The following is a 27,484-nucleotide window of genomic DNA, read 5'->3' on the forward strand; positions in this document are numbered from 1 at the left end:
CCAAAAACAAGAGGGGGGGCAAAAAGACAACACCCCGAAAAAAGACAAAACAACACCGGAACAAGGGGAACAAAGGGGAAACAACCAGGAAAAAAAAACACCAACTAAAAATTAAGGGGGAAAAGGGGGAAAAAACACGGGGGGAAACCAACAAAAAAAAGGGAAAAAACCCCAAAAATTGCCCAAACAAAAAGCCTGACAAAGGGCGCCCCGAGGGGGAGCACCGGGACAGGGGAACCCTAAAAAAGGGAGGCACACCGCGGGGGGCCCCGGGGGAGCAAGGGGTGGGTTTTTTTCGTTGAAAAAAAATTAAATAAAAAAAAGGATATCAAACCCGTTTCGTCAGAAATACCAAAAAAATTTTTCCACCTTGGCAATATTTTGATATTTTTTCCTCTTGCGGGCCCACTCTTAAAAAATACCCAAAATATTACCCCCAAATATAAAATTTTTGGTTTTACTAAGACACTGTTAAATCCTCTAAAACACCCCTCCCTAAAAAAATAAATACTTTATTTTCAATCTATTTATAAAAACTGGGTTTTTGGGTTTTTTTTGGGTTTGGGTTTTTTTTAAAAACGTCCTTTTAAACCAGCCGGGTTTTTTAAAAAGGACTCCCAGGTTTAGGGGTGGGGAAAACCCGGACCCGGAAAAAACCACCGGCCAAACGGCAGTACCTGAAAACTTTTCCCACGTATTTCCCGAACTCCAACCCAGAGGTGGGGGCAAAGTTTTTAAAAGTTCAGGACCCCTTTAAAACCACTGGGCCACCCCGGGGCCCCCTCTATAAAAACTAGGTCAAAAATTTTAAACAATTTTTTCCCGGGGGGAATAAGTAAAAATTTTTTTGGGGGGCGGGGGTATTTGTTTTTAAAAAACACGGGGACATCATAATTGGGGTTTCTCTTTTCCCTTACAAACACGGGGTTAAAATTAAATGTTTTAAGGTTTTTGTTATTTTTTTTTTTAAGGGGTCTTAATAACCTTTTTTTTTAAATTAAATTTTTTTTTAAAAATCTTCTTGCCCTAAAAATTTAAAACCAAAATCTTTATAAGAAAGAGTACATTGATCTAAAATTTTCTTTTTCAGAACGTTTTTGGTCACCTGACAGTCCCTTTTAAACCATGTCTATGATTTTTTTTGCTTCCTGCACTTCATGTTTCAAACCCCCAAACCCCATTAAAGTGCACACTTGACTTTATTTTTTTAAACCAAAACAAAAAAAAAACGGGTCGTCCATTTTTTCCGGGGGGGGTTCCCTTTTTTTAAAAAACTGTCCAAAAAGTACACCCCTTCCCCCGTATTTCCCAAAATGGAAAAAACCGTCCGCCCCCCCACAACAGAGATTCATTTATTTGTATTTAACATTTTATCTACTTTTGGCGGTACATTTAAAAAAATTAAATTTTCCCTTTAAAAAAACCCCTTAGTTTTGGGTTTAAATTTTTTTTTGGTGATTCATTTCTTTTTAAAAAACCCCTTAAAACATAGGGGACACAATTTTTTTTAAGGGGTCACTAATTGTTTTTGGAAACACTGGGTTTGTTTATGGAAAACCTAAGTTGTTAGGGATACAAAGTTTTTTTGGACACAAAGTTTTTTGGGTCCTAAGTTTTATGGACACAAATTTTTTGGGACACTAAGTTGTTAGGGGAACAGGTTTTTTTATGGCCAACTAAGTTGTTAGGGGCCAAAGTTTTTTAATGGCACTAATTTTTTTTATGGACCAAAGTTTTTGGCACTAATTTGTTAGGGGACACAAATTTTGGTTTTGGGCCCCAAAGTTTGTTAGGGGCCTAAGGTTTTTAGGACACAAGTTTTTAGGACACTAATTTGGGTTAAATGGAACAGGGGTTTTTTATGGGGCACTAATTTTGTTAGGACACTAATTTTTTAATGGATCCCTAATTTTTTATGGACCAAAGGTTTGTTTTGGCATTAAGTTGTTATGGTCTAAGTTTGTTAGGGGAACAAATTGTTAGGGAATTTTAAGTTGTTATCCCTCTAATTTTGTTATGCACCTACTTTGTTATGGATACTAATTTTTTTATGGACACTATTTTTTTTAGGGGCACAAGGGTTGTTATGGACGCTAATTTGGTTAAAGGGGCCCACTAAGTTTTGGGGACCAAATTTTTTGGGGGGGGAAACTAAGGTTTTTTTGGGCCCCAAAGGGTTGTTAGGGACACTAATTTTTTTAGGGGCCCACAAGTTGTTATGGGCACTAGTTGTTAGGGATCCCAAGTTGTTTACACTAATTGTTGGGGAAACCACAAATTTTGGGGACCAAAGTTGTTATGGGGGCACTAATTTTGTTAGGGACCTAAGTTGTGGGAAACGAAGTTGTTGTGGCCCCTAATTTTTTATGCATACTAAGTTGTTAGGGACACTAATTGTTATGGATACAAATTTTGGTTATGGACACAAAGTTTTTTAAATGGGCACTAAGTTTTTTAGGGAAACACTTTTTTTTTTATGGGCATTTAAGTTTTTTGGCCAAATTTTGTTAGGGGGCACAAATTGTTTGGACACTAAGTTTTTTAGGACACTAAGTTTTGGGCGGGAATTTTGTTTTTGGACACTAATTGTTTGCATCTAATTTTTATGGACACAAAGTTGTTAGGGATCAAATTTTTTTGGACACTAAGTTTTTTATGATCCTAAAGGGGTTATGGATACTAAGTTTTTTTGGATACTAATTTTTAAAGGGGGCACAAAATTTTTGTTTTTGGACACTAATTTTGTTATGGGCACAATTGTTAGGGGGGCCTAAGTTTTGGGGGGGCACTAAGTTGTTATGGAAAACAAAGTTTTTTTGGGGCACTAATTGTTATGGCCCACAAAAAATTTGGGTTTTTGGAAAAACTAATTTTGTTATGGGCACTAATTGTTATGGGCATAAGTTTTGGGGACACAAAGTTGTTTTTGGAAAACAAATTTTTAAATGGACACTAATTGTTTGGGGCACTAATTTTTAAGGATCTAAGGTTGTTTTTGGACACTAAGGTTTTAGGGAACATGTTGTTTGGAAAACTAATTTGTTAGGGGCCACTAAGTTTTTTTAGGGGCCCACTAAGTTGTTAGGGGGCCCTAAGTTGAATGTGCACAAAGTTGTTATGGGCACAAAAGTTGTTTTTGGATCTAAGTTTTTTGGGGACACAAATTTGTTGGGGGCAAAAAGTTGTTAGGGTTTACTAATTTTTTTATGGATAAAAAGTTTTAGGGATACAAAGTTTTAGGGCCACAAAGTTTTTTAAGGGCTATTTAATTTGTTAGGGGATTTTAAAGTTTTTTTTGGGTTTTTAAAGTTTAGCAACTAAGGGGTTTAGGGCCCCCAAAGGGTTTTTTTTTATGGAAAATTTTTTTGGTTGTGGCACAAATTTTTTTTTGGGATACAAAGGTTTTTTTAGGGATTTTAAAGTTGTTATGGATCCCTATTTTTATGGACCAAAGTTTTTTGGGACACAAAGGGTTTTTTAGGGACCAAGTTTTTTTGGAACTAATTTTTAAATTTGGACACTAAGTTTTTAGGGGGCAAATTTTTGTTATGGACACTAAGTTTTTATGGGCCCAAGTTTTTTATGGGGCCCAAGTTGTTTGGAAACTAATTTTGTTATGGATACAATTTGTTAGGGGCCACTAATTTTTAAGGACACAAAGTTTTTAGGACCTAATTTTTTTAGGGACACAAAGGGTTTTTTATGGATACTATTTGTAATGGCACTAATTTGTTTAGGGGCACTAATTTTTTTATGGACACTAATTTGTTATGGGGCAAAGTTTTTTGGGCCCACAAAGGGGTTTGGGGGCCTAAGTTGTTATGGACATAAGTTTTTAAAGGGACAAAATTGTTAGGGGGCACTAAGTTTTTTGGGGACACAAAGGGTTTTTATGGGTACTGTTGGGGGAAAACAAATTTTGTTAGGGGCAAAAGTTTTTTATGGCACTAAGTTTTTTAGGGGGTACTAAGTTGTTATGGAAAAACAAATTTTAGGGTAATAAGTTGTTATGGACACTAATTTTTTAAAGGGGGCACTAAGTTGTTAGGGACACTAAGTTTTTAAAGGGGAATACTAATTTGAAAAGGGGACCCAAATTTTTTTATGGGCACAATTTTGTTAGGGGAACACAAATTTTGTTAGGGACACTAATTTGTTTTTGGGCATAAGTTTTTGTGGACCTAATTTTTTTATGGATATAATTTTATGGACCAAATTTTTAGGGGAACACTAATTTTTGTGGGAAACGACGTTTTTAGGATCCAAAAGTTTTTTCCGGGGACACTAAGTTGTTTGGACACTAATTGTTAGGGACACAAATTTGTTGGGGGCACTAAGTTGTTAGGGACCTAAGTTTTTATGGATTTAATTTTTTATGGATACTAATTTTTTTGGGGGAAAAACAAAGTTGTTATGGCCACTAATTTTGTTAGGGGAAACAAGTTTTTATGGCCCCTAAGTTGTTAGGGGTCTAATTTTTGTTATGGAAAACTAATTATTTATGGATACAAATTTTTGGGGTTTTTCCCTAGGTTTGGTTTTTTTTTACAAAGTTTTGGGGGTTTACAAGTTTTTTGGCCCTAATTTTTATGGACCAAAGGGTTGTTTGGGGTCCTAATTTTTTTAGGGACACTAAGTTTTTGGACACTCATTGGGGTTTTGGACCAAGTTTTAGGGGCCTAAGTTGTTAGGACCCCAATTTTTATGGTACTAATTTTTTTCTGGACACAAATTTGGGTTAGGGGGCCCCTAATTTGTTAGGGGACCCCTAAGTTTTTTTGGGGGCCTAAGTTTTTAAAGGGTACAAAGGTTGTTATGGTTTTATTAAAGGGGTTTTTTTATGGAACAAAGTTTTGTTATGGACCAAAGTTTTTTTATGGAAAACAAAGGGGTTTTGGTTATGGGTCTAAGTTGTTTGGGCCCAAAGGGGTTTTTTTTTGGGGTCTGGGGGGGGGTTATGGACCTAAGTTTTAGGAAAATAAGTTTTATTGGCATTTAGTTTTTATGGATCAAAGTTTTTTTGGGGTACTAAAGTTTTTTTTGGGGAACGGGGGTTTTTATGGCCTAAGTTTGTTAGGGGGAACAAGTTGTTATGGACCTAATTTGTTTGGACACCCGTTGTAGGGACACTAATTTTTAATGGGCCCCAAGTTTTTTTGGACCAGTTTTTTGGGCCCCTAAGTTTTTTGGGCACTAAGTTGTTAGGACACTAATTGTTTTTGGGTTATGGACACAAAGTTGTTATTGTTATGGCCCACTAATTTTTTTAGGGGGACACTAAGTTGTTTGGGTTAGGGACCTAATTGGTTTTATTGTTAGGGGGACACTAATTTTTTATGGACACTAAGTTTTTAAATTGTTTCCCAAATTTTTTGGAGCACTGTTTTATGCACTAAGGGGGTTGTTAGGCACCAAATTTTTATGGGTCTAAATTGTTAATTTACCCATGGAAATCCCAAAAAAAAATGTTTGTGTTTTTAAATTCAGTATTTTCATTAGAAAACTGGACCGGGCCCAGTAGATTTGGTCATAATTTAAATAGTGGTGACTACTTGCCTAAAAGGTAAATATTTTCTCAAATTTTTCCCTTTTTTCTTATAAAAATTTTTAAGATCTTTTTTATTGGGGCCCCAAATTTTTTCCACATTTAAAAAAATTTAAAAAATTTGGGAAGTGAAAAAATCTCAAGGAACATTTTTCTGAGTTTTTTTTCCCCTGTCCGATGGGAACCCAAAATGAAAAGAAACAAAAAATTAAAGGGTGCCATCGTTTTAAAACATTAAAAAGTAACCAAAAAAATGTATCCCTCACTTGGAAATATTTCCCTTTTTTTTTGTCCCCCGCGAGAAACCCGGGAAAAAAACCAGCGCCCCTTGATTGTCCCCCTTTTTAAAAACACCCCTCATCCCAAACACTTTTTATTGTGTCCGGGCAAAAAAAATTTTTGCTGTCACCCTTTATTCCTTGTTTTATTTCCCCTAAAATTTTTTCCCGTCCCCTTTAAAAAAGGTTTTTCCCTCCCCGAGTTGGCCCAAATTTGATTTCCCTAAAAAACTTGCCCCTAAATGGGTTTCTGAACGGGGGGGCCCCGTTGATGAACAACCTGAAAAAAAACAGTTGTTTTAAAAACAGAACTTAAACTGACAAACCCGGGAAAAAACTTGGGGTATAAAGAGACTGGAATTAATATACAAAATAAGTGTTTTCCCAAAAATAAGATATTTTGAAAAGGGGTGAAGGGAATAAGGTAATGTTTTGGGGGGATTGGCCTTTAAGGTATTTCCCTAATGGGGGACGGGATTTTTGGGTACAGATTGGGTGGTGATTTGGATTTTGGTACGGGTTAGGGGTGACGGAATGAGGTACTGGTTTAGTGGTGACTAAAATTTATGTACAGGTTAGTGGGGAAACTAGATTGATGTACGGGAATTAGGGGGTGCGGGATATTTTGGTACGGGAAATAGGGGGTGACTTGATTTTAGGGTACGGGATTAGGGTGACTAATATTATGGCCCAAACAGTATTGTGGGACGGGATAGTTTGGGAAACCGACAGGGGTGACGGGATATGAGGTACAAAATTTTATTGGTGACTAATTTTAATGGTCAAATTAGTGGTGCCCCTAGTATTATGGTACACGATTAGTGGTAAACAAATTATTTTGGTACACTTTTAATTGGGACTAATTTAGGTACAAAATTAGGGGTGCGGGATTTTGGTACCAATTATTGGTAAACTGGATATAAAGGGTTATTTGGTTAGTGGTGACGGGAAAATGATGGAAAACGGGATTATGTTACTAGATATTATAGTAAAAACATTAGGGGTTGACGGGGAATTTTAGGTACGGAAATTTGGTAAATAGATATTTGGTACAGATTATTTGGTGACGGGATTTAGGGTACGGGATTAGTGGTGACTGATATTAGGGGTACAGGTTAGTGGTGACTAGATTTTTGGGGTACACGATTATGGTGACGGGGGTTTTTTAGGATGGTACACATTAGGGGGTACGGGTTGATGGTCCCTAGTTTTAGGGGTGACTGATATTATGGTAACAAACATTAGTGGTGACAAATTTTGGGTACCGTTGGGTGGTGACTGGATATTATGGTACCGATTAGTGGTAAACTGGATATTGGGGGTACTGGATTAGTGGTGCCTGGATTTAAAGATACTTGATTTGGTAACGGGTTTTAAAGATACCTGTTGGGGGTTGACTGGATATTAAAGATACTTGATTAATGGTGACGGGGATTTAAGAGACTTAAATTAATGGTGACTGGACATAAAGATCCCCATGTATTTGTTTAAATATTTACTGGATATTAAGATACTTAATTAGGGTGACTGGATTTAAAAACCTTAAATTAATGGTGATTTGGATAAAAGAACTTGTTAAGGTGACTGGTTTTAAGATATTTTAATTAAGGGTTGACTGGATTTTTAAAAACTTATTGAGGGTGACGGGTTTTAAGATACTTGATTATGGTGATTTTTATATTAAATACTTGATTAATGGTGATTTGGATATTAAGATACTTGATTGATGGTGACGGAAAATAAAGATACCTGATTAGTTTGTTTTTATTTTAAAGAACTTTTTAATGGTGACGGGATCATGGATCCCCAGTTTTGATTAATGTGACTGGATATTAAATTAACCTAAAGGTTCGTTATTGGCCTGGGTTTTAAAACCCTCTCCAGTTGATTTTTTCCCTGTCTGTCTTTTTGGGATGAAGGGGGTCCAGATTCCCACATTTCCTTTCTGGCCAGAAATTTGCTGAACCCCTGGCTTGGCTACCCACCCAAACAACTTCTTTGTTGGCAATTTTTTTAAAAAATTTAAATTTAAAACTATATTAAAATAAAACATCCCATAAACAGTAGCTTAAATTTTAAAAGTCCTATCATTCCTTTAAAAAAACATTCAATAGAAAAAAAAAATTTTTTAAAACCCTTTTAGTTATATTTTATTTATTTTTTTTTAAATTTTAAACTTTAAATTCCTTTATTTTTAAAACCATCGTCCACCCTAAGATTTTTTTTTCTTAACCCAAAATGGCCATGGGCCAATTAATTTTAGAGAAAAGATTTTTAAATTTTTGGGTAAATTTTTGCCCCTTTTTTGGCCCCATCCCTCGGGCCCTGGTGGGGACCATAAAATTCCAAAATTTTTTTGGTTTGACCTTCAGCCAAGAAGTTTTCTCCCAAATTTCATTGATTTGGGTTGTGGGGGGTTTTTTGAGGGGAAAGTTAAAAAAAATAAATTGTTTGGAGGGAAACCGACAGACGCCCAAAGACGATGGAAAAAAGGCGATTAAAAGGTCCCTTGAGGTTTTTAAAATATCCCTATTTACAAAATTTGCGGGAGGACATTCTTCAAAATTTGGCTAGTGGACCATTGTTGAAAACTCCATTTAAGCAAAAAATTGGTAAAACTTTAACTTCCCCGTCGTGGAAATCTTTTGGGTTTTCCGGGGTTTCTATAGGGAGCTACCGGTTTTGACATTTAGGGGCCTTCAGAAATCCTTAACACCAATGGGGGGCCCATCTGCATTTTTGGGCTGGGTTTTCCCATCATGGGGGTTTATTTTCGCAAATTTATGGAAAATTTTACATTCCGGGTTTTTTTAAAAATCTATAAAAAGCGTGTTTTACCCCTTGGTTTTTGGGTCTTTTTTTCCCGGGTTTGTCACAAACCCCCGGTTTTTTTTTTCTCCTTTCCCCGGCCCCCCTTCCAAAACCACTGTTTTTAAAAAGGTTAGATCCCCTTGCCCAATTATGCTCCTGCCCAAATTTTAAATAAAAACCCTTCCATGCCCCTCAGGACGGTAGGGGTTTTTAAAGGATTTACCTTAATTTTTCCCCCTTTTTGGGCCTCGCCCCTCCGCCCCAAAGGGAGTCAACACCCCTGTTTATCTTCATTAGATCTCCTTTTTCCCAAATTAAAGCTCCAGACTTAATTTTTCATAAAAATTTGGCCCGGGTTTTGTGTGGGTCGAAAGGTTTTAAAAAGGTTTTACCTAAATTTTCCCCTTTTGGTCCCTTTAAAAAGGAATTTTGACAGACCCCAGACGAGGGCGGGGTTTTGGACGGAGGTTGAGGGAAAGGTGGGAGGGAAAGTGGGACGCTGGGGCCATGGATAAGCTCACGGGCCCCTTTGGGAAAAGCGAAAAATTTAACTGACATGCAAAACTGCATTAGATCCCGGGTATGTTAAAATTTTTAACCTTTTTTGTCTTCTTTTTTAAGATTGTTTTTTTTGACTTTCCTCAAAAAAATATGTTCCCCCCTCCCGGTTTCATCCCCTTTGGGCGACATTTCCCAAAACCTTTTCCCATTAAAAACTGAAAACTTTTTCCCTTTTGCCTAGATTTTTCAAAAATTTCCCAAGATTGGGTTCCTTTTTCTACCTGAATAAGTAAAGGGGAAAATTATCTACGGGGTTACATCGGGAAATTTGCAAATCGTAAATCTATAGTAATAGCCCCTTTTTACAAGGTCCCCCCGGGGATTTTTCCCCCAAAACCGGGTTTAAAAGTCCGTCCAGGAATTACCAAAAGGGTTTTTAAACCCTCCAGGATTTACCCAAAAGGGTTTAAATTTCCTCCGGGATATTCCCACAAGGTTTAAAGCCCCTCCAGGTATTCCCCCCAAAAGGTTTTAAAGTCCCCCCAGGAATTCCCCAAAATTTTTAAAACCCGCCCAGGTACCCCCCCCAAAATTTTTTAAAGTCCGTCCAGGATATTACCCCCAAAAGGTTTAAATCCGCCCAGGATATTACCCACAATTTTTAAAAGGGCCCCGTCCGGGAAATATTCCCCAAAAGGTTTTAAAAGCCCGTCCGGAAAATTCCCCCCCACAAGGTTTAAAGTCCGTCCGGGAAATTTACCCCCCAATTTAAAAAGCCCTTTCCGGGATTTTAAACCCCCCAATTTTTAAAGCCCGCCGGAAAATTACCCAAAATTTTTAAAAAAGGTCCGTCCGGGATATTACCCCAAACAAAAATTTTCCAAAAAGGACGAAGTGTCTTAAAAAATAAACCGACGGGGCAAATTTAAACCCAAAAAGTACGAAGTCTATTTTTTATAACCCTATTGACCCATATCCATGTCATAACCCCAAAGAGCTTACAGCATAGCTGGGTTTTGGGTATGTCCCATGAAACAGGGGCCCCCAATTGCTGATGCGAAAATCAGCCAGGGAAATATAGGGCAGGGTAAAATGAAACAATATTTTTAACTTCTTTTTTCCAAGTCCAAATTGGGGTTAAGAGGAAGGGGCTACATGTAACCTGGTTAAAATTAAACATAAATTATACCCACCAAGGAATAAAAAATTTTCCCCCAAACTAAATCCCTTCCCTTATTTGATGAAAATTGGGTTCCAAATTAAATTGATCATCGTTTTTAATTTAAAAAGTGTTCCAAAAAAAATTTTTTTACAAACGGGATGACACTTCCCTCAAATTTCTTAAATATATAAATTTTTCCTGTTGATGTCATATTCTTTTTTGTAGATATGTTTTGAAATGTAAATAAAATATTGAAACAATTGACTCTGTATTATGTATTCAAATTTGGGGGCATTTGGACGAATTTGTTAAGTTTAAAACAAAATTATAAACCCCTCCCCCGGGATAAATAATTTTTAAAAAAATTACTTTTAAATCGGATCATTTGATGAAAATTTTAATCGCCATCCCCCATCACTCCCCAAACCTTCAGAAAAATCATGGAGAAATCTCTGGTCATCTTTACAAGGTGTGACACATGTTCTTCATTAAGTTCCTCGACCTTCCCAACCCCATTTTCTGTAACCACCTTAAAAAACCTTAAAATACAAAAAAAAAATTTACCTTTTAAAAAAGGCAAAATTTTTTTATCATTTCTCACTGAGATATAGCTTATTTAAATTTTCCCAAAATGAAACCCTAACTTAAAAGTTTTTCCCCGAATGAAAATAAATTTTCCAAAATTTTTATTCTATGAAATTTCCCCCAAAAAAAATGTAAAAAAAACCATCAAAATTGTTTTGAAAACCGAGTGCCGAATTTTTCCCAATGTCTTCGGCTTTTTGTTTTTTTGGCCCTCCTCATTCATGACTCAAGGTTACGGAGTTGCTGAAATGGCACCCCCCCGTACAGAGGGCATTGTAAAACCAGTAGAACCAGAAAATGCCCCTAAAATCCCGATTTTGGACATAAGAAGAGGGTAACCCAACCATCCTTTTTCATTTTTAAAACCCTTTTTAGAAAATTTAAAATTTTTGTAAAAAGGGACTCAATCAGGCCCCGCGGGATGTTTTGCACGATCCAAAAAATGGCTCATCTTCCTTTTTTTATAAAAATTTAAACCATAAAAAGAAAAATTGTTTTTTAGACATCAAAAAGGGGCCCTGGCCCTTTAAAAACCTTCCCCCTGGATTTAAAATTTTTTCAGAAAATTTAACCTGACATTTCCCTTGGGCCCTGACATAATCCCCAAAGGGGTCAGTCGGGGCCAACATTTTCTCCCATTAAGCTTCCCCCGGGTTGAAAATGTTAACAAATTTAGAATAAATTTTAAAAAACAATGAAAAAAATGATGGTAAAAAATGTGTTTTTCCCTTTATAACTATGAAAAGTTTATCCCCTCCCTGGAGCAAACTGAGACCCCAGGGCCAAGGGAAAATTTAAAAACTTATGGGAACCGCAACCCTTTGACCCTTCCATCTATAAAAATATTTAAAATTTTTACCCTTTTTTGGGGATTAAAAAAAAGATTTTTAGAATTTCGTTAATTTTACCCCTTTTTTTCCCCCCCCCCATCACCCCTGGGGGTCCAGTCAAGGGGCCAAAATGTCCAACCCCTCTAACTGTCCTCCCAAGCTGATAATGGGTTTCCCAAATTAGAAGAATTTAAACAGAAATGCAACAAATAATATCAAAAATTTTATTTTCCCCCCAAAATTTTTGGGGTTTTCCCTTTATAAACTATAGTAAAATTTTCCCCGCCATCCTCCCCAGGGGGAAACGGGGACCCCAGGGCAGGGGAAATTTACAAATTTTTGGGAAACATCTTTAAACCCTTCCATCTATAAGGTGTTTGATTCTACCATAAACAGAGTAGAAAAAAAAGATTTTTGAAATTTCAGTCAAAATTTTCCCTTTTTTGGGCCCCCCCCATTTGGGCCCCCGGGGTCAAAACCCGGGGGCCCCAAAATGTACATAAACCAAACAAAATGGCATCCCATGCCCGATAATTTGAACCAAGCTAGAAATTTTTTTTAAAAAAATTTCCCAAAAGAAAACCAACAATAAAATCAAAATTTGATTTCCCTATTAAAACCTATAAAAGTAAAGTTTTTCCCCCCCTCCCCAGGGGGGAAACGTGAGACCCCCGGGGCATGAAAATTTACAATTTTGGTAAAACCTTAAGACCCCCTTCCCTCTATGAAGGTGTTTTTTTTCCCTTAAACTGAGAGTAAAAGAAGATTTTTAGGTTTTTTTGTCAATTTTTACCCTTTTTTTGGGCCCCACCCCTCAGGCCCCTGGGGATGGGGACCCTATAAATTTACAATTTTGTTTACCTTTACCATAAACAACCCCGCCAAATTACATTGAATTTGGGTTTATTTGGTTTTTGGGGAAGAAGTTAAAAATTAAAATTTTTTAAAGGGGCGCACACGGATGATGGACCACACACCGCACCGGGAAAGACGGGCAAAAGGGGGGTTAAAAGGGCCCCCTTAGACTTTGCCCCAGTTTACCTAAAAAATTTTTTGATAAAGTGTCATTTTTTTCAAATCCTATACAAAAAAGCCTACGTTTACTTTTTAAAAGTTTTAACAGGAACCCCCAAAACCTTTTTCTCAAGGAATTGAAAACCTAAAATGGGTTTATTTGCCCTCAATTTTATTGTAAAAAATTTCCTTAGAACTGGGTTCATCCCAAATGGGCAAAAAATGCCGAAACAAATAGAATGACTGAAAAATATAAAAAACACTGACATTACAAAATAACACTGACATTACAAATAACAATTACAAATGCTTTCAATATAACAATTCCCTGAAAATTAAATAACACTGACTTAAAAAATAAACCGACCCTTACAAAAATAACAAAATCCCCTTACAAATTTCAATTAAAACCCCCCCATTACAATAAACACATATTCCCAAAATAACCTGACTTTCAATATAAAATACACTGACCTTCAATATAAAACTGACCTTACAATATAAAACTGACATTTCAATATAAACTGGAAATTCAAAATAACTATGCCCTGACATTACAATTAAAAAATTTTCAAATGACCCTTGGGAATATAACACGACATTAAAATATCCCCTTAAAAACTGACATTAAAAATTTAAAAACTGGGCATTTTTCAAATAACCAAATGAATTACAAATTTTAAAAAACACTATTATCAATATAACACGGGCATACAATAAAACTTTCCCCGACATTAAAAATACAAAAATTACACTGACACTAACCCTATAAACCTGACATTACAATTAAAAAACTGACTTACAATATAACAAAAAATTTCACTGCATTACAATTAACAGACATTACAATAAACTATACACGACTTATAAATAACACTGACTTACAATATAACAATTACAAAAGATATTTCAATATAAAAATAATACTCCATTCAATATAACCGGGCATTACCAAAAAATTAAAACTGACCTTAAAAAATTTTAAAAAAAAACTGACTTTAAAAATAAAAAATGACATTAAATAAACCAAAGATATTAACAATATAACACTGACTTACAAAAAACACTGACTTACAATATAAAACGACATTACAAAATTTTCCCTGACATTACAAAATAAAACTGATATTACAATATAAAAAACCCCGACTTACAATTAAAAAAAAACAATTCACTGATAATTCCAATTTCCCAAAAACCTCACCTTACAATATAAAAACTTACATTAAAAAATTTTAACCCATTAAAAAAATACACCCCCACAAATTTCAAAAAAAAACAATTAAACCTTACATTACAATTTAAACAATTAAAACTGACATTTACAATATAACAATTAAAAAAACAAATAACAATGACATTACCCAAAAAAAAACTGACATAAAAAATTAAAACTGGGGCATTTCAATATAACAAATAATAAACACTGAATTCCCAAAATAAAAAATAAAACTGAAAATTACAAATTAACCTGACATTAAAAAAAAATACACTGAAATTTCAATATAAAATGACATTTTCAATATAAAAAACTGAATTACAATAAAAACAATGACTTACAATTAAAAACCCCGACCTTTCAATTAACAATTTCATTACCAAAATAACAATGACATTACAAAATAAACTGAATTACAATATACCTGACATTACAATATAACACTGACATTCAATATAACAAGACCCTTTTCAATTTTAAAATTAAAATTTACATTTCAATATAACACTTAATTTACAATATAAAAAAACTGAAAATTACAATAAAATTGGGGGTTTTAACCCAAAAAACTGAATTTCCCAACAATGAAATTAATGGGGGGTTAAAATTCCCCTTTTTCCCCCCATTTTTCAAAAAAAAAATTAAACAAATTCCCAAAAAGGGTTTGTGGGTCCAAAACCGTTAATTTTTCCCTTTAATTTAAGAAAAATTGGGACTTCCCATTTTCCCTTTTTTAACAAATTTGGGGGGAAAAAGAATCCCCCAAGGGGGCTTTTTCCCCCAGGGAATGATTCTTTTAGGTTTTAAATTAAAAAATTGTTTTTCCAATTTTTTTATTTTTTAAAAATTTAAATTGGGACCAATCCCCCCAGACTTTTAAAAAGGAAACCATTATCTTTTGAAATTTTTGAAAAATTAACAAAAAAATGGCTGTTTGGGGGCCCGTTGTTTTTCCGCTTTGGGCCAAAAAATGCATACCGGAGCAAAGGGGGAACCTTTTTATAAATTTTAGAAAGTCCTTTAAAAAACTTTTAGAAAAAAGGGTAACAAACTTAATTGGCCAAAACCCCAAAAATGGCTGCCCCTCGGCCCCGTTTTTTTTCGATTGGCTCCAAAAGCAAAATGCAAAAACTGGCACCAAAGGGGAAAATTACAATAAAAATTTTAGCAAGATCCCTTAAAAACTTTTTCTCAAAATAGTGGGGAAAAAAATTCAATTTGTCAAAACCCAAGATGGCTCCCGTCGGCCAAAGTTGTTTTCAGTTGGGCTCAAACCAATCAAACTACACCAAGGGGAAATTAAAATAAAGGAAAATTTAAAAAATCATTCAACCTTTCCTCAAAAATATGATAACAAAATTCAAAATTTTCAAAATTTCCCAAAATTGGGGGTGCCTGTTTGGCCATGTTGTTTTTGGGTTGGGCTCAAAAAAGCAATAACATAAAAAGGGAACCCAAGGGGAAACCTTATTAAATTTAAAAGATCCCTTTTATTACTTTTTCAGAAAAAAAGGGTAACAAACTTCAAATTTTCAAAAACCAAGTGGCTGCCGTCGGCCAGGGTTTTTTTCCCCATTGGGCCCCCCAAAACGCAATATCCCTAACAATCCAAACCCAAAGGGGAACCCCATAAGAAATTTGGGAAAAATCCCCTTTAGTAACCCTTTTTAGAAATAGGGAAAAAAACTTTTAAAATTTTTCAAAACCCAAGGGGGGCCCTGCGGGGGCCTTTCCCAAAAGCCCCCCGAAATGATTGGGCCCCAAAAATTTTTAAAATTTTAATTTTTTGAAAATTGTAAAACTTCATTGTCAGGGCGGAGGGGGCCCGGGGAAAGGAAAGGGGTTTACCCGCCCAAAAACCCTTTTTATGTGGTTGGTTTTTAAAAGGGCCATGAAGAATATTTAATTCTACCTTATTTGGGTAGTAAAAAGAAGATTTTTAGAATTTCAGTTAATTTGACCCTTTTTTGCCCCGCCCATCAGCCCCTGGGGGTCAGTCAGGGCCAACATGTCCATACCATCTAACTGTCATCCCAAGCTGATAATGTTACCCAAGTTAGAATGAATTCAAACAGAAATGCAACAAATAATAGTCAAAATTGTGATTTCCTCAAAATTGTGATTTCCTTATATAAACTATAGTAAAGTTTACCGCCTCCCCAGGGGCAAACAGGAGACCCACAGGTCATGAAATTCACAATTTTGGTAAAGCATCTTAAGACCCTTCCATCTATGAAGAGTGTTTGATTCTACCATATCTGAGAGTAGAGAAGAAGATTTTTGAAATTTCAGTCAATTTGACCCTTTTTGGCCCCGCCCATCAGCCCCTGAGGGTCAACCGGGGCCAACATGTACATACCATCAAACTGTCATCCCATGCTGATAATTTGAACCAAGCTAGAATTAATTCCAATAGAAATCCAACAAATAATAGTCAAAAATGTGATTTCCCTATATAAACTATAAGAGTAAAGTTTACCCGCTCCCCAGGGGCAAACGTGAGACCCCAGGGACATGAAATTCACAATTTTGGTAAAGCCTTAAGACCCTTCCATCTATGAAGAGTGTTTGATTCCACCTTATCTGAGAGTAGAGAAGAAGATTTTTGAAGTTTTAGTCAATTTGACCCTTTTTGGCCCCACCCCTCAGGCCCCTGGGGGATGGGGACCATATAATTCACAATTTTAGTTGACCTTTAGCCATAGAAGCACCCTGCCAAATTACATTGAATTTGGTTCAGTGGTTTTGGAGAAGAAGTTGAAAATGTAAATTGTTTACGGACGCACGACGGATGATGGACGACACACACCGCACGACGCACGACGGACAAAAGGCGATTAGAATAGGTCACTTGAGACTTTGTCTCAGGTGACCTAAAAATTTGTTGATAATGTGTCATTTTATTCACAAATCAATATACAAATAAGCATACGTTGACTTTTAAACCGTTGAACAGGTGAACCCACACCTTTTCTCAAGGAATTGAATCCTAAAGTGTTATATGTGCCATCAGATTTCATGTGTAAAATAGTACCTTAGAATCTGGCTTCACTCCACTGTCAAATAATGCCTGAAACAAATAGAATGACATGACAATATGAAAATACACTGACATTACAATATAACACTGACATTACAATATAACAATTACACTGACATTACAATATAACAATTACACTGACATTACAATATAACACTGACATTACAATATAACACTGACATTACAATATAACAATACACTGACATTACAATATAACACTGACATTACAATATAACACTGATATTACAATATAACACTGACATTACAATATAACAATACACTGACATTACAATATAACACTGACATTACAATATAACACTGACATTACAATATAACACTGATATTACAATATAACTATGCACTGACATTACAATATAACAATTACACTGACATTGCAATATAACACTGACATTACAATATAACAATTACACTGACATTACAATATAACACTGACATTACAATATAACACTGACATTACAATATAACAATACACTGATATTACAATATAACACTGACATTACAATAAAACAATTACACTGACATTACAATACAACAATTACACTGACACTACAATATAACACTGACATTACAATATAACACTGACATTACAATATAACAATTACACTGACATTACAATATAACACTGACATTACAATATAACTATACACTGACATTATAATATAACACTGACATTACAATATAACAATTACACTGATATTACAATATAACAATAATACTCACATTACAATATAACACTGACATTACAATATAACTATACACTGACATTACAATATAACAATTACACTGACATTACAATATAACAATGACATTACAATATAACAATGATATTACAATATAACACTGACATTACAATATAACACTGACATTACAATATAACACTGACATTACAATATAACACTGACATTACAATATAACACTGATATTACAATATAACACTGACATTACAATATAACAATTACACTGATATTACAATATAACAATAACACTCACATTACAATATAACACTGACATTACAATATAACTATACACTGACATTACAATATAACAATTACACTGACATTACAATATAACAATTACACTGACATTACAATATAACAATGACATTACAATATAACAATGACATTACAATATAACACTGACATTACAATATAACACTGACATTACAATATAACAATATAACACTGACATTACAATATAACAATAACACTGACATTACAATATAACACTGACATTACAATATAACACTGACAATACAATATAACACTGACATTACAATATAACAATACACTGATATTACAATATAACACTGACATTACAATATAACACTGACATTACAATATAACAATACACTGATATTACAATATAACACTGACATTACAATATAACACTGACATTACAATATAACACTGACATTACAATATAACACTGACATTACAATATAACAATGACATTACAATATAACAATGACATTACAATATAACACTGATATTACAATATAACACTGACATTACAATATAACACTGACATTACAATATAACACTGACATTACAATGTAACAATTACACTGACATTACAATATAACAATTACACTGACATTACAATATAACAATTACACTGACATTACAATAAAGAATGGAGTGTTGTAAGGGGCAATAACTCTGTTATTGTTCCTTGCGGAACGTAATGAAAGTATGGGCTAATTCGCCCATTTTGCCGGCTATTTTAGCGATTTGAGGGTGGAAACAAGAGATCCCAGAGGGATCTTGGCGCCCACCATTGAATGATCTTTATAGGTTCTATGTCAGATTGATCTTCTCTCTACTTTTCCCTTTATTTTACTAATCTGTGCAAATTGAGACATCCCTCCAGTACTTTTCAAACAAGGGAATCCTAGTTATATAAGAAATTTGAGATTTAACGATAATGGCTGTTTGTTTGCCAGATTGTTTTCAGGACAGACTGGTCCAAAAATGCAATACAAGGGACCAAGGGGAACCTACTTATGAAATTTGAGAAAGATCCATTCAGTACTTTGAGAAATAGAGATAACAAACTTCAATTGTCAAAATCCAAGATGGCTGCCTGTCAGCCATGTTGTTTTCTGATTGGTCTCAAAACGCAATATGCATAACTAGGCACAAAGGGAAACTTACATATGAAATTTGAGAAAGATCCCTTAAATACTTTCTCAGAAATAGTGATAACAAACTTCAATTGTCAAAATCCAAGATGGCTGCCCGTCGGCCATGTTGTTTTCAGATTGGACTCAAAACGCAATATGCATAACTAGGCACCAAGGGAAACTTACATATGAAATTTGAGAAAGATCCCTTCAGCACTTTCTCAGAAATAGTGATAACAAACTTCAATTGTCAAAATCCAAGATGGCTGCCTGTCGGCCATGTTGTTTTCAGATTGGTCTCAAAACGCAATATGCATAACTAGGCACCAATGGAAACCTATATATGAAATTTCAGAAAGATCTATTCATTACTTTCTCAGAAATAGTGATAACAAACTTCAATTGTCAAAATCCAAGATGGCTGCCTGTCGGCCATGTTGTTTTCGGATTGGTCTCAAAACGCAATATACATAACAATGCACCAAGGGAAACCTACATATGAAATTTGAGAAAGATCCCTTCAGTACTTTCTCAGAAATAGCGATAACAAACTTCAATTGTCAAAATCCAAGATGGCTGCCTGTCGGCCATGTTGTTTTCCGATTGGTCTCAAAACGCAATATGCATAACTAGGCACCAAGGGAAACCCACATAAGAAATTTGAGAAAGATCCCTTCAGTACTTTCTGAGAAATAGTGATAACAAACTTCAATTGTCAGACGGACGGAGGGAGGGACGACGGACCACGGACGCAGGGCGATTCGAATAGCCCACCATCTGATGATGGTGGGCTAAAAATGGCACATACAATTTTAATGGTTTTTTGAACCATTGTAAAACTCGACTCGATCTAGGTCTGGATGTGTCTGGTATTCCTGTGGAAATTGTTATTTTTGAGATATTTTGGGTCAAACATGCCATAATCGACATTTTGACTAAGAGGTTCTGTTTAAACAGCCCTCAAAATTCAAAAAAAAATTCAGAAAAATATATAATGCATATAATGTAAATAGATAAATGATTCCTGAAGAAAACGGTCTGTTTAGTTTTTCGATATCTTCAAAAGAACGGTCACAAAATTGTTTTGAAAATGGATTATTTTACCGTCAGGACCAGGACTTTTTAATATTATATCATACTAAAGGTGACATTGGAGGTTATAGCTCTTCTACTATGACCAAATTTGTTAAAACAATTTAAAACTTGCTAAACATCTAATTTGTCATTTGGGATGAATAAATAAGGTTGATGATTCACTCATATCTGGTCATGATATTAGATTGATTATAATGTAATGATTGATTATAATGTAGTGATAATTGAATAATACTTTTTTATAACAAACCCAAAATAACTGATTGGATATCGCACAATCCCTACAGACTTAATCCAGGTTTATTTTACCTGCTCTGTTAACCAGTGACATTTTCAAAACTTTGATGGTATGTCATCACTATTCATCGATTAGAATACTGCAAATGCATTTGTTCCTGAGCTGAACTTAGGTTGGTTTGTTTGCTGGTTTTATCACCACACATATGGTTCAGTCATGCAGGATCATTTTGAGGCTGGGTCTTCTTGTAGTAGTCAATGAACAACATACTAAAGGCCCTGATTTTGACATCTTATGATATGCATGACATTTCTTGATCTTTGATGGCATATGTCACTATTTATCGGTTAGAATACTGCGAGTACATCTGTTACTAAGCTGAACTTATAAGGTTTGTTTGTTTGCTTGTTTTATCACCACGTGTATATGGTTCAGTCAGGATCATTTTGAGGCTGGGTCTCCTTGTAGTAGTTGGTGACTACCTCATAGAAAAACACACAAGAAGCCCTGATCTAATGCTTGGATAGGTGCCAATTGATGTCTCATAATCAATTAAAGTGTCATATTCCAGAAAACTGTAGAATTGTGAGAACCCGAAAACCTTCAATTTCCTCGCACCAGTATTAATTTTTAAAATGTAATTGAGGGTTTTAAATGTCGCGCGATTGAATTAAGTGCAAGTAAGGAAATTAAGTGCAAGTGAAGGTAGTAATGCTAAAGGAAGGGAATTTATTTATTTGTATCCGCCTTTTGTGCTCAAACAGAGTTATCTCCCCTCACTACACTTCATTCCTTCTGTGACACTCCTTTAGGTGTCACCCCATCACCACTAATAACATGAATTAGACAATTTCTATCTGTCATGATATTATAGTCTTTATCAAAATAACATGAATTAGACGATTTCTATCTGTCATAATATTATAGTCTTTATTAAAATAACATGAATTAGACAAGTTCTATCTGTCATACGGTTAACTAACCTCATTCTTGATAATGTTTCCGACCCCAGGAAGGACAGTTTGGTCGAGGAGAACATCACACACCTGTCTCCCTGTTTGTGACATAAACAGAGTCACAACACGTCTGTGGTTAAATACAGGTGAACAGATGTCTAACTCATTCAGGTTGTCATATTTCTGTTTACAGGACTCGGACGATCTGTAAAAATTAACTCAGAATTAGTGGATAAGTCGCCTGCACCACTTAATCGAAAGAGTGTCATTTTGAAAAATTCATGGTCACCATATGAAAAGCATCACCGGTTGGTTAATTAGTTGATGGTAGCAATGCCCAACCATTTTTTGTTTATATATTCAAGAAGTAATTTTGAGTACTTTTATTGAAGAGTATCACCGCCTGATTGCAAAACAATAATCAGAACAAGTTTATCATCAAAATTGAGTTTTTAGTGAATTTTTTAAATATGGAAATTTTGATCTTCAAACCACCATTTCTCCAAAAAATTAATAAAAAGCGAACATAGCTATTACTATGAAAATACTTATGATTCAGATAAGGGCTTTTAACCATAATTTAAATAACATCATATTATAATATAAAACTCAACAAATTCATGCAAAACATTTCCACAGGCACAGGTTTTGAAGATATGACTATTTTACAAAGTTGTCTCCCCTGACAAAAATTGTCCATATCATAGGAAACACCTAATTAGAATATGATAGTCTTAAGTTAATATGACGAAATAATCGGCAGATTATAAAAGAAGGATGCCAGATATATTATGAACAAGGGGTGATCCTGTGCCACTATTATTAAAATGTTGTGAAAAAAATATTTTTAAATACAATTATATTTTGAAATATAACATGCTAAGTGGAAACCACTCTAAATTTCAGCCCAGAGACTTTCACGATTAACTGTCAATCAACTTGGTGACATTTTTGATGAAATAAGCTCTAATCTAGATAAAGTTAATGACTAACTTTTTTGTTTTCTGTGACATTAGTTAGGCATTTGCTATAACCATTTTCAACTCCTTTTTAATTCTAATAAAACAGTAGCAATAACATTCACTCATAAACAAACAAATCCTCATCTTTAATAATCATCAAATAACACAGCAGGACTGTCAAACATTTAGGTTTAACTTTTAACAAGGGCCCAATGGGCCCAAATCACTCACCTGCAATGCAGTGATCTTTTCATATATGGATCCTGCAGTTATTTGAAAGCATGCTACATGACCAATATAATGTCTCTCGGCACTTAAGCTATTCACTAAAAGTCATTTAAAGATTTAAGCATACTTGATCGACGTGACCTTGAATGTGAGTCAGGGTCATTCATTTGAACAAAGTTGGTAGCCCTTCACCCCAGCATGCTACAGACCAAATATCAACTCCCTTGGACGCTTGGTTATTGAGAGGAAGTCGCTTAAAGATTTTAGCCTTTTTGACTGCTGTGACCTTGAATGAAGGGCAAGGTCATTCATTTCAACAAACTTGAGAGCCCTTTACCCCAGCATGCTACAGGCCAAAAATTAGGTCTCTGGGACTCTTGGTTATTGAGGAGAAGTCATTTAAAGATTTTAGCCTTTTTGACTGCTGTGACCTTGAATGAAGGGCAAGGTCATTCATTTCAACAAACTTGAGAGCCCTTTACCCCAGCATGCTACAGGCCAAAAATTAGGTCTCTGGGACTCTTGGTTATTGAGGAGAAGTCATTTAAAGATTTTAGCCTTTTTGACTCCTGTGACCTTGAATGAAGGTCAAGGCCATTCATTTGAACAAACTTGGTAGCCCTTTACCCTAGCATTCTACAGACCCAATATCAACTCCCTGGGACTCTTGGTTATTGAAAAGAAGTTGTTTAAAGATTTTAACCCTTTTGACTCCTGTGACCTTGAATGAAGGTCAAGGTCATTTATTTGAACAAACTTGGTAGCCCTTCACCCCAGCATGCTACAGACCCAATATCAACTCCCTGGGACTCTTGGTTATTCAGAAGAAGTTGTTTAAAATTTTAGCCTTTTTGACTCCTGTGACCTTGAATGAAGGTCAAGGCCATTCATTTGAACAAACTTGGGAGCCCTTCACCCCAGCATGTTACAGGCCAAATATTAGGTCTCTTGGACTCTTGGTTATTGAGAAGAAGCCGTTTAAAGATTTTAGCCCTTTTGACTCCTGTGACCTTGAATGAAGGCCAAGGTCATTCATTTGAACAAAGTTGGTAGCCCTTCACCCCAGCCTGCTACAGGCCAAATATTAGGTCTCTGGGACTCTTGGTTATTGACAAGAAGTCGTTTAAAGATTTTAGCCTTTTTGACTCCTGTGACCTTGAATGAAGGTCAAGGTCATTCATTTGAACAAACTTGGTAGCCCTTCACCCCAGCATGCTACAGACCCAATATCAACTCCCTGGGACTCTTGGTTATTGAGAAGAAGTTGTTTAAAGATTTTAGCCTTTTTGACTCCTGTGACCTTGAATGAAGGTCAAGGTCATTCATTTGAACAAACTTGGTAGCCCTTAACCCCAGCATGCTACAGACCCAATATCAACTCCCTGGGACTCTTGGTTATTGAGAAGAAGTCGTTTAAATATTTTAGCCTTTTTGACTCCTGTGACCTTGAATGAAGGTCAAGGTCATTCATTTGAACAAACTTGGTAGCCCTTCATCCCCAGCATGCTACAGACCCAATATCAACTCCCTGGGACTCTTGGTTATTTAGAAGAAGTTGTTTAAAGATTTTTAAGCATATTTGACCCCTGTGACCTTGAATGATAGTCAAGGTCATTCATTTGAACAAACTTGGTAGCCCTTCACCCCAGCATGCTACAGACCCAATATCAACTCCCTGGGACTCTTGGTTATTGAGTAGAAGTCGTTTAAAGATTTTAGCCTTTTTGACCCCTGTGACCTTGAATGAAGGTCAACTTTATTCATTTGAACAAACTTGGTAGCCCTTCACCCCAGCATGCTACAGGCCCAATATTAGGTCTCTGGGCCTTTTGGTTATTGAGAAGAAGTTGCTTGAATGGAAAAGTTGACGCCGGACGGACGACGGACGCCGTGCCACGGCATAAGCTCACTTGCCCTTCGGGCAGGTGAGCTAATAAAAAGGGTACCTGGTCTGATCATATATCACATATTTATGAGCCATAAGGATTACAACTAAGAAGACGACAAATCACCATGTACTTTATTCAGAAGAAGATAAGAATCCGAACAAAGAAATCATTATCACCAACTTACAATTGTGTATAAAATCATTAATATGTACCTACATATCTCTATGATAGCATCAAACCATTCATAAATACAAATGATTTTAGAAATGAAAGAATCCTAAATATTCCTCCTACTAGAACTATAACAATTATTTCTAGCTATAAATCTGAACTAAAAACAGTATTTCCAACTATATGTCACAATATTTTCGTATAATCTACAGGAAAGGATATATAATATTAAACCTAGTCTGTAAAGTTTAATAATTTTCTATGTGTTTGTAAGAATACTTTGTCTAATTATATTTGTTGTGTTGACAATAAAATATTTTGAAACAAAAGGACAAAATATTTTGCTTTTATGTGTCTTTCGTCTTGGAAAATCCAAGTGAAATTCATCCATTCAAGTTGCTTGAATCTGATGAATTTTTCAGTGCATCTAAACAAATCAAAAGATGGATCTGTAGTCTATGTCCAAGGAAATATATTTAACCATATGCATGATATGGCATATTGCTACTATAATACATTGGCATTTTCATGCACATAAAATAAATGTTATTTGAAAAACATGGAACAAGAGACATGGCCTTAACTTGGGTTTGAATAGGTGTCCCTGGTGAGTGGGACAGGACCCGTGATTAATTCGTGACACTCCAGAACTTAGCAGAACTTGCAGAAGTTACACTCACTTTGACTCAGTTTACACGATAGGCCTAAATGGGTAGATTTACATACCTTATCTTCATATAAAGTCAAAGCTCAAGTTGATGACATCAACTTTATTTGAAATGATATTAAACAGAACTTTAAATTGAACAAATAACGAGAAGATAGTTTATGTACAATATTTAATCATATTCATATCATCACATATAAATCTAATACACATAATACTATTACACTCCATACATACATCCAGTTATCTATCTATAATCATCATACTACATAAAAACAAAAACATGTTTGGCATATATGGGGTAGACTCAGCCTAACACTTTTGGTGGTACTGTTCCCTCTCTTGGTTTAGGCAGTAAATTGTGTAGCTGTGTAAACAAAGTTTCACAGATTACTACCAATTGTATAGCAGACTATACTGTGGCTGTGCGGACTGGCGGCGACAGATTACCACAGTACTGCAATATGGTTGACAGATTACATTGTAGCTGTGCAGGTTTCCCATGCGACAGATTACTACAATATTACGTCCAAATGCAAATATATGATCCGTAGCTGTACAAACTTGTTGTGACAGATTACTACGTTTATAGTATTGCAAACCTAATCCAGAGGAGGAATAACACCTTAGCCTGAAATTATCATTATATAATTAGTCCCTACCCCTTCTACTCAGACTGGCAGGCACATTGGGACCAGATGTAGGCAGGGTAGCTATGAGACATACAGCTTATAAAATGCCTCCAATATCAAATTATAAATAATATACGAGTATTTTTGGTAAAGTTTTTATGAGGAATAGCCATCCCTCTTAGTATCCGAATGAAAACAAGGCCATAACTCAGATATGTCATGTAAATGATAGAGCTGAGTACCCAAAGAACTAAAAACAAGCAATATCAACGCCAATATATATCACATTTTGACTCTGTTTATATTAACTATTTAAAATGAATATTACTTAGCATTGTGATATGTTTTTTGATGGATGAACTCGCATTAATAAGGAAATGAGCACTTTGTAAAAATTTGATAAAGCTGGCACGTTTTACCTACCCACCATTTCCTCAGTATTGTAGATAGTAAATCATCGAGGGTTATCGAATGAATCTTACCCACCATCCATTGATTTACTGTGTGCATGTACGATAAAATCACCATACTTCCAAAGACCTATTTCGTAACATAATTTTCTTCAATCCTCAATTTCCAATAGAAGTTATCTCCCCTTTGCTTGGTCATCGCTATTGATGGATTTTAATGTCCATACAACATCTGAGGCAATAGGTGTGTATATATTTGTACACTTGTATAGTTGTATAAATACATAATCCGTAATACATCATACATAATACATGTCCCCTACCACAACACATTGTCTAGTCATGATACAATACATGTCCCCTACCACAACACATTGTCTAGTCATGATACAATACATGTCCCCTACCACAATACATTGTCTAGTCATGATACAATACATGTCCCCTACCACAACACATTGTCTAGTCATGATACATGTCCCCTACCACAACATATTGTCTAGTCATCATACAATACATGTCCCCTACCACAACACATTGTCTAGTCATGATACATGTCCCCTACCACAACACATTGTCTAGTCATGATACAGTACATGTCCCCTACCACAACACATTGTCTAGTCATGATACATGTCCCCTACCACAACACATTGTCTAGTCATGATACAATACATGTCCCCTACCACAACACATTGTCTAGTCATGATACAATACATGTCCCCTACCACAACACATTGTCTAGTCATGATACATGTCCCCTACCACAACACATTGTCTAGTCATGATACAATACATGTCCCCTACCACAATACATTGTCTAGTCATGATACAATACATGTCCCCTACCACAACACATTGTCTAGTCATGATACATGTCCCCTACCACAACACATTGTCTAGTCATGATACAGTACATGTCCCCTACCACAACACATTGTCTAGTCATGATACAATACATGTCCCCTACCACAACACATTGTCTAGTCATGATACAATACATGTCCCCTACCACAACACATTGTCTAGTCATGATACATGTCCCCTACCACAACACATTGTCTAGTCATGATACAATACATGTCCCCTACCACAACACATTGTCTAG

At 35.3% G+C, this 27,484-nt stretch overlaps 1 protein-coding gene across 1 annotated transcript in view; it reads right to left on the reverse strand.

The window, feature by feature from the left end:
* Positions 1-27,484, reverse strand: part of LOC117329888 (endonuclease 8-like 3) — a 58,271-nt gene that overhangs the window by 16,168 nt on the left and 14,619 nt on the right. Inside the window, exons 4-6 of the mRNA XM_033888101.1 lie at positions 21,445-21,622; positions 16,980-17,015; positions 10,725-10,799 (exon numbers count right to left, since the gene is read on the reverse strand). Coding sequence (XP_033743992.1) covers positions 10,725-10,799; positions 16,980-17,015; positions 21,445-21,622 — 289 coding nt within the window. The remainder of the gene's footprint in view (positions 1-10,724; positions 10,800-16,979; positions 17,016-21,444; positions 21,623-27,484) is intronic.

Source organism: Pecten maximus, chromosome 6 (genome assembly GCF_902652985.1).
Source record: "Pecten maximus chromosome 6, xPecMax1.1, whole genome shotgun sequence".
Classification (NCBI taxonomy): domain Eukaryota; kingdom Metazoa; phylum Mollusca; class Bivalvia; order Pectinida; family Pectinidae; genus Pecten; species Pecten maximus.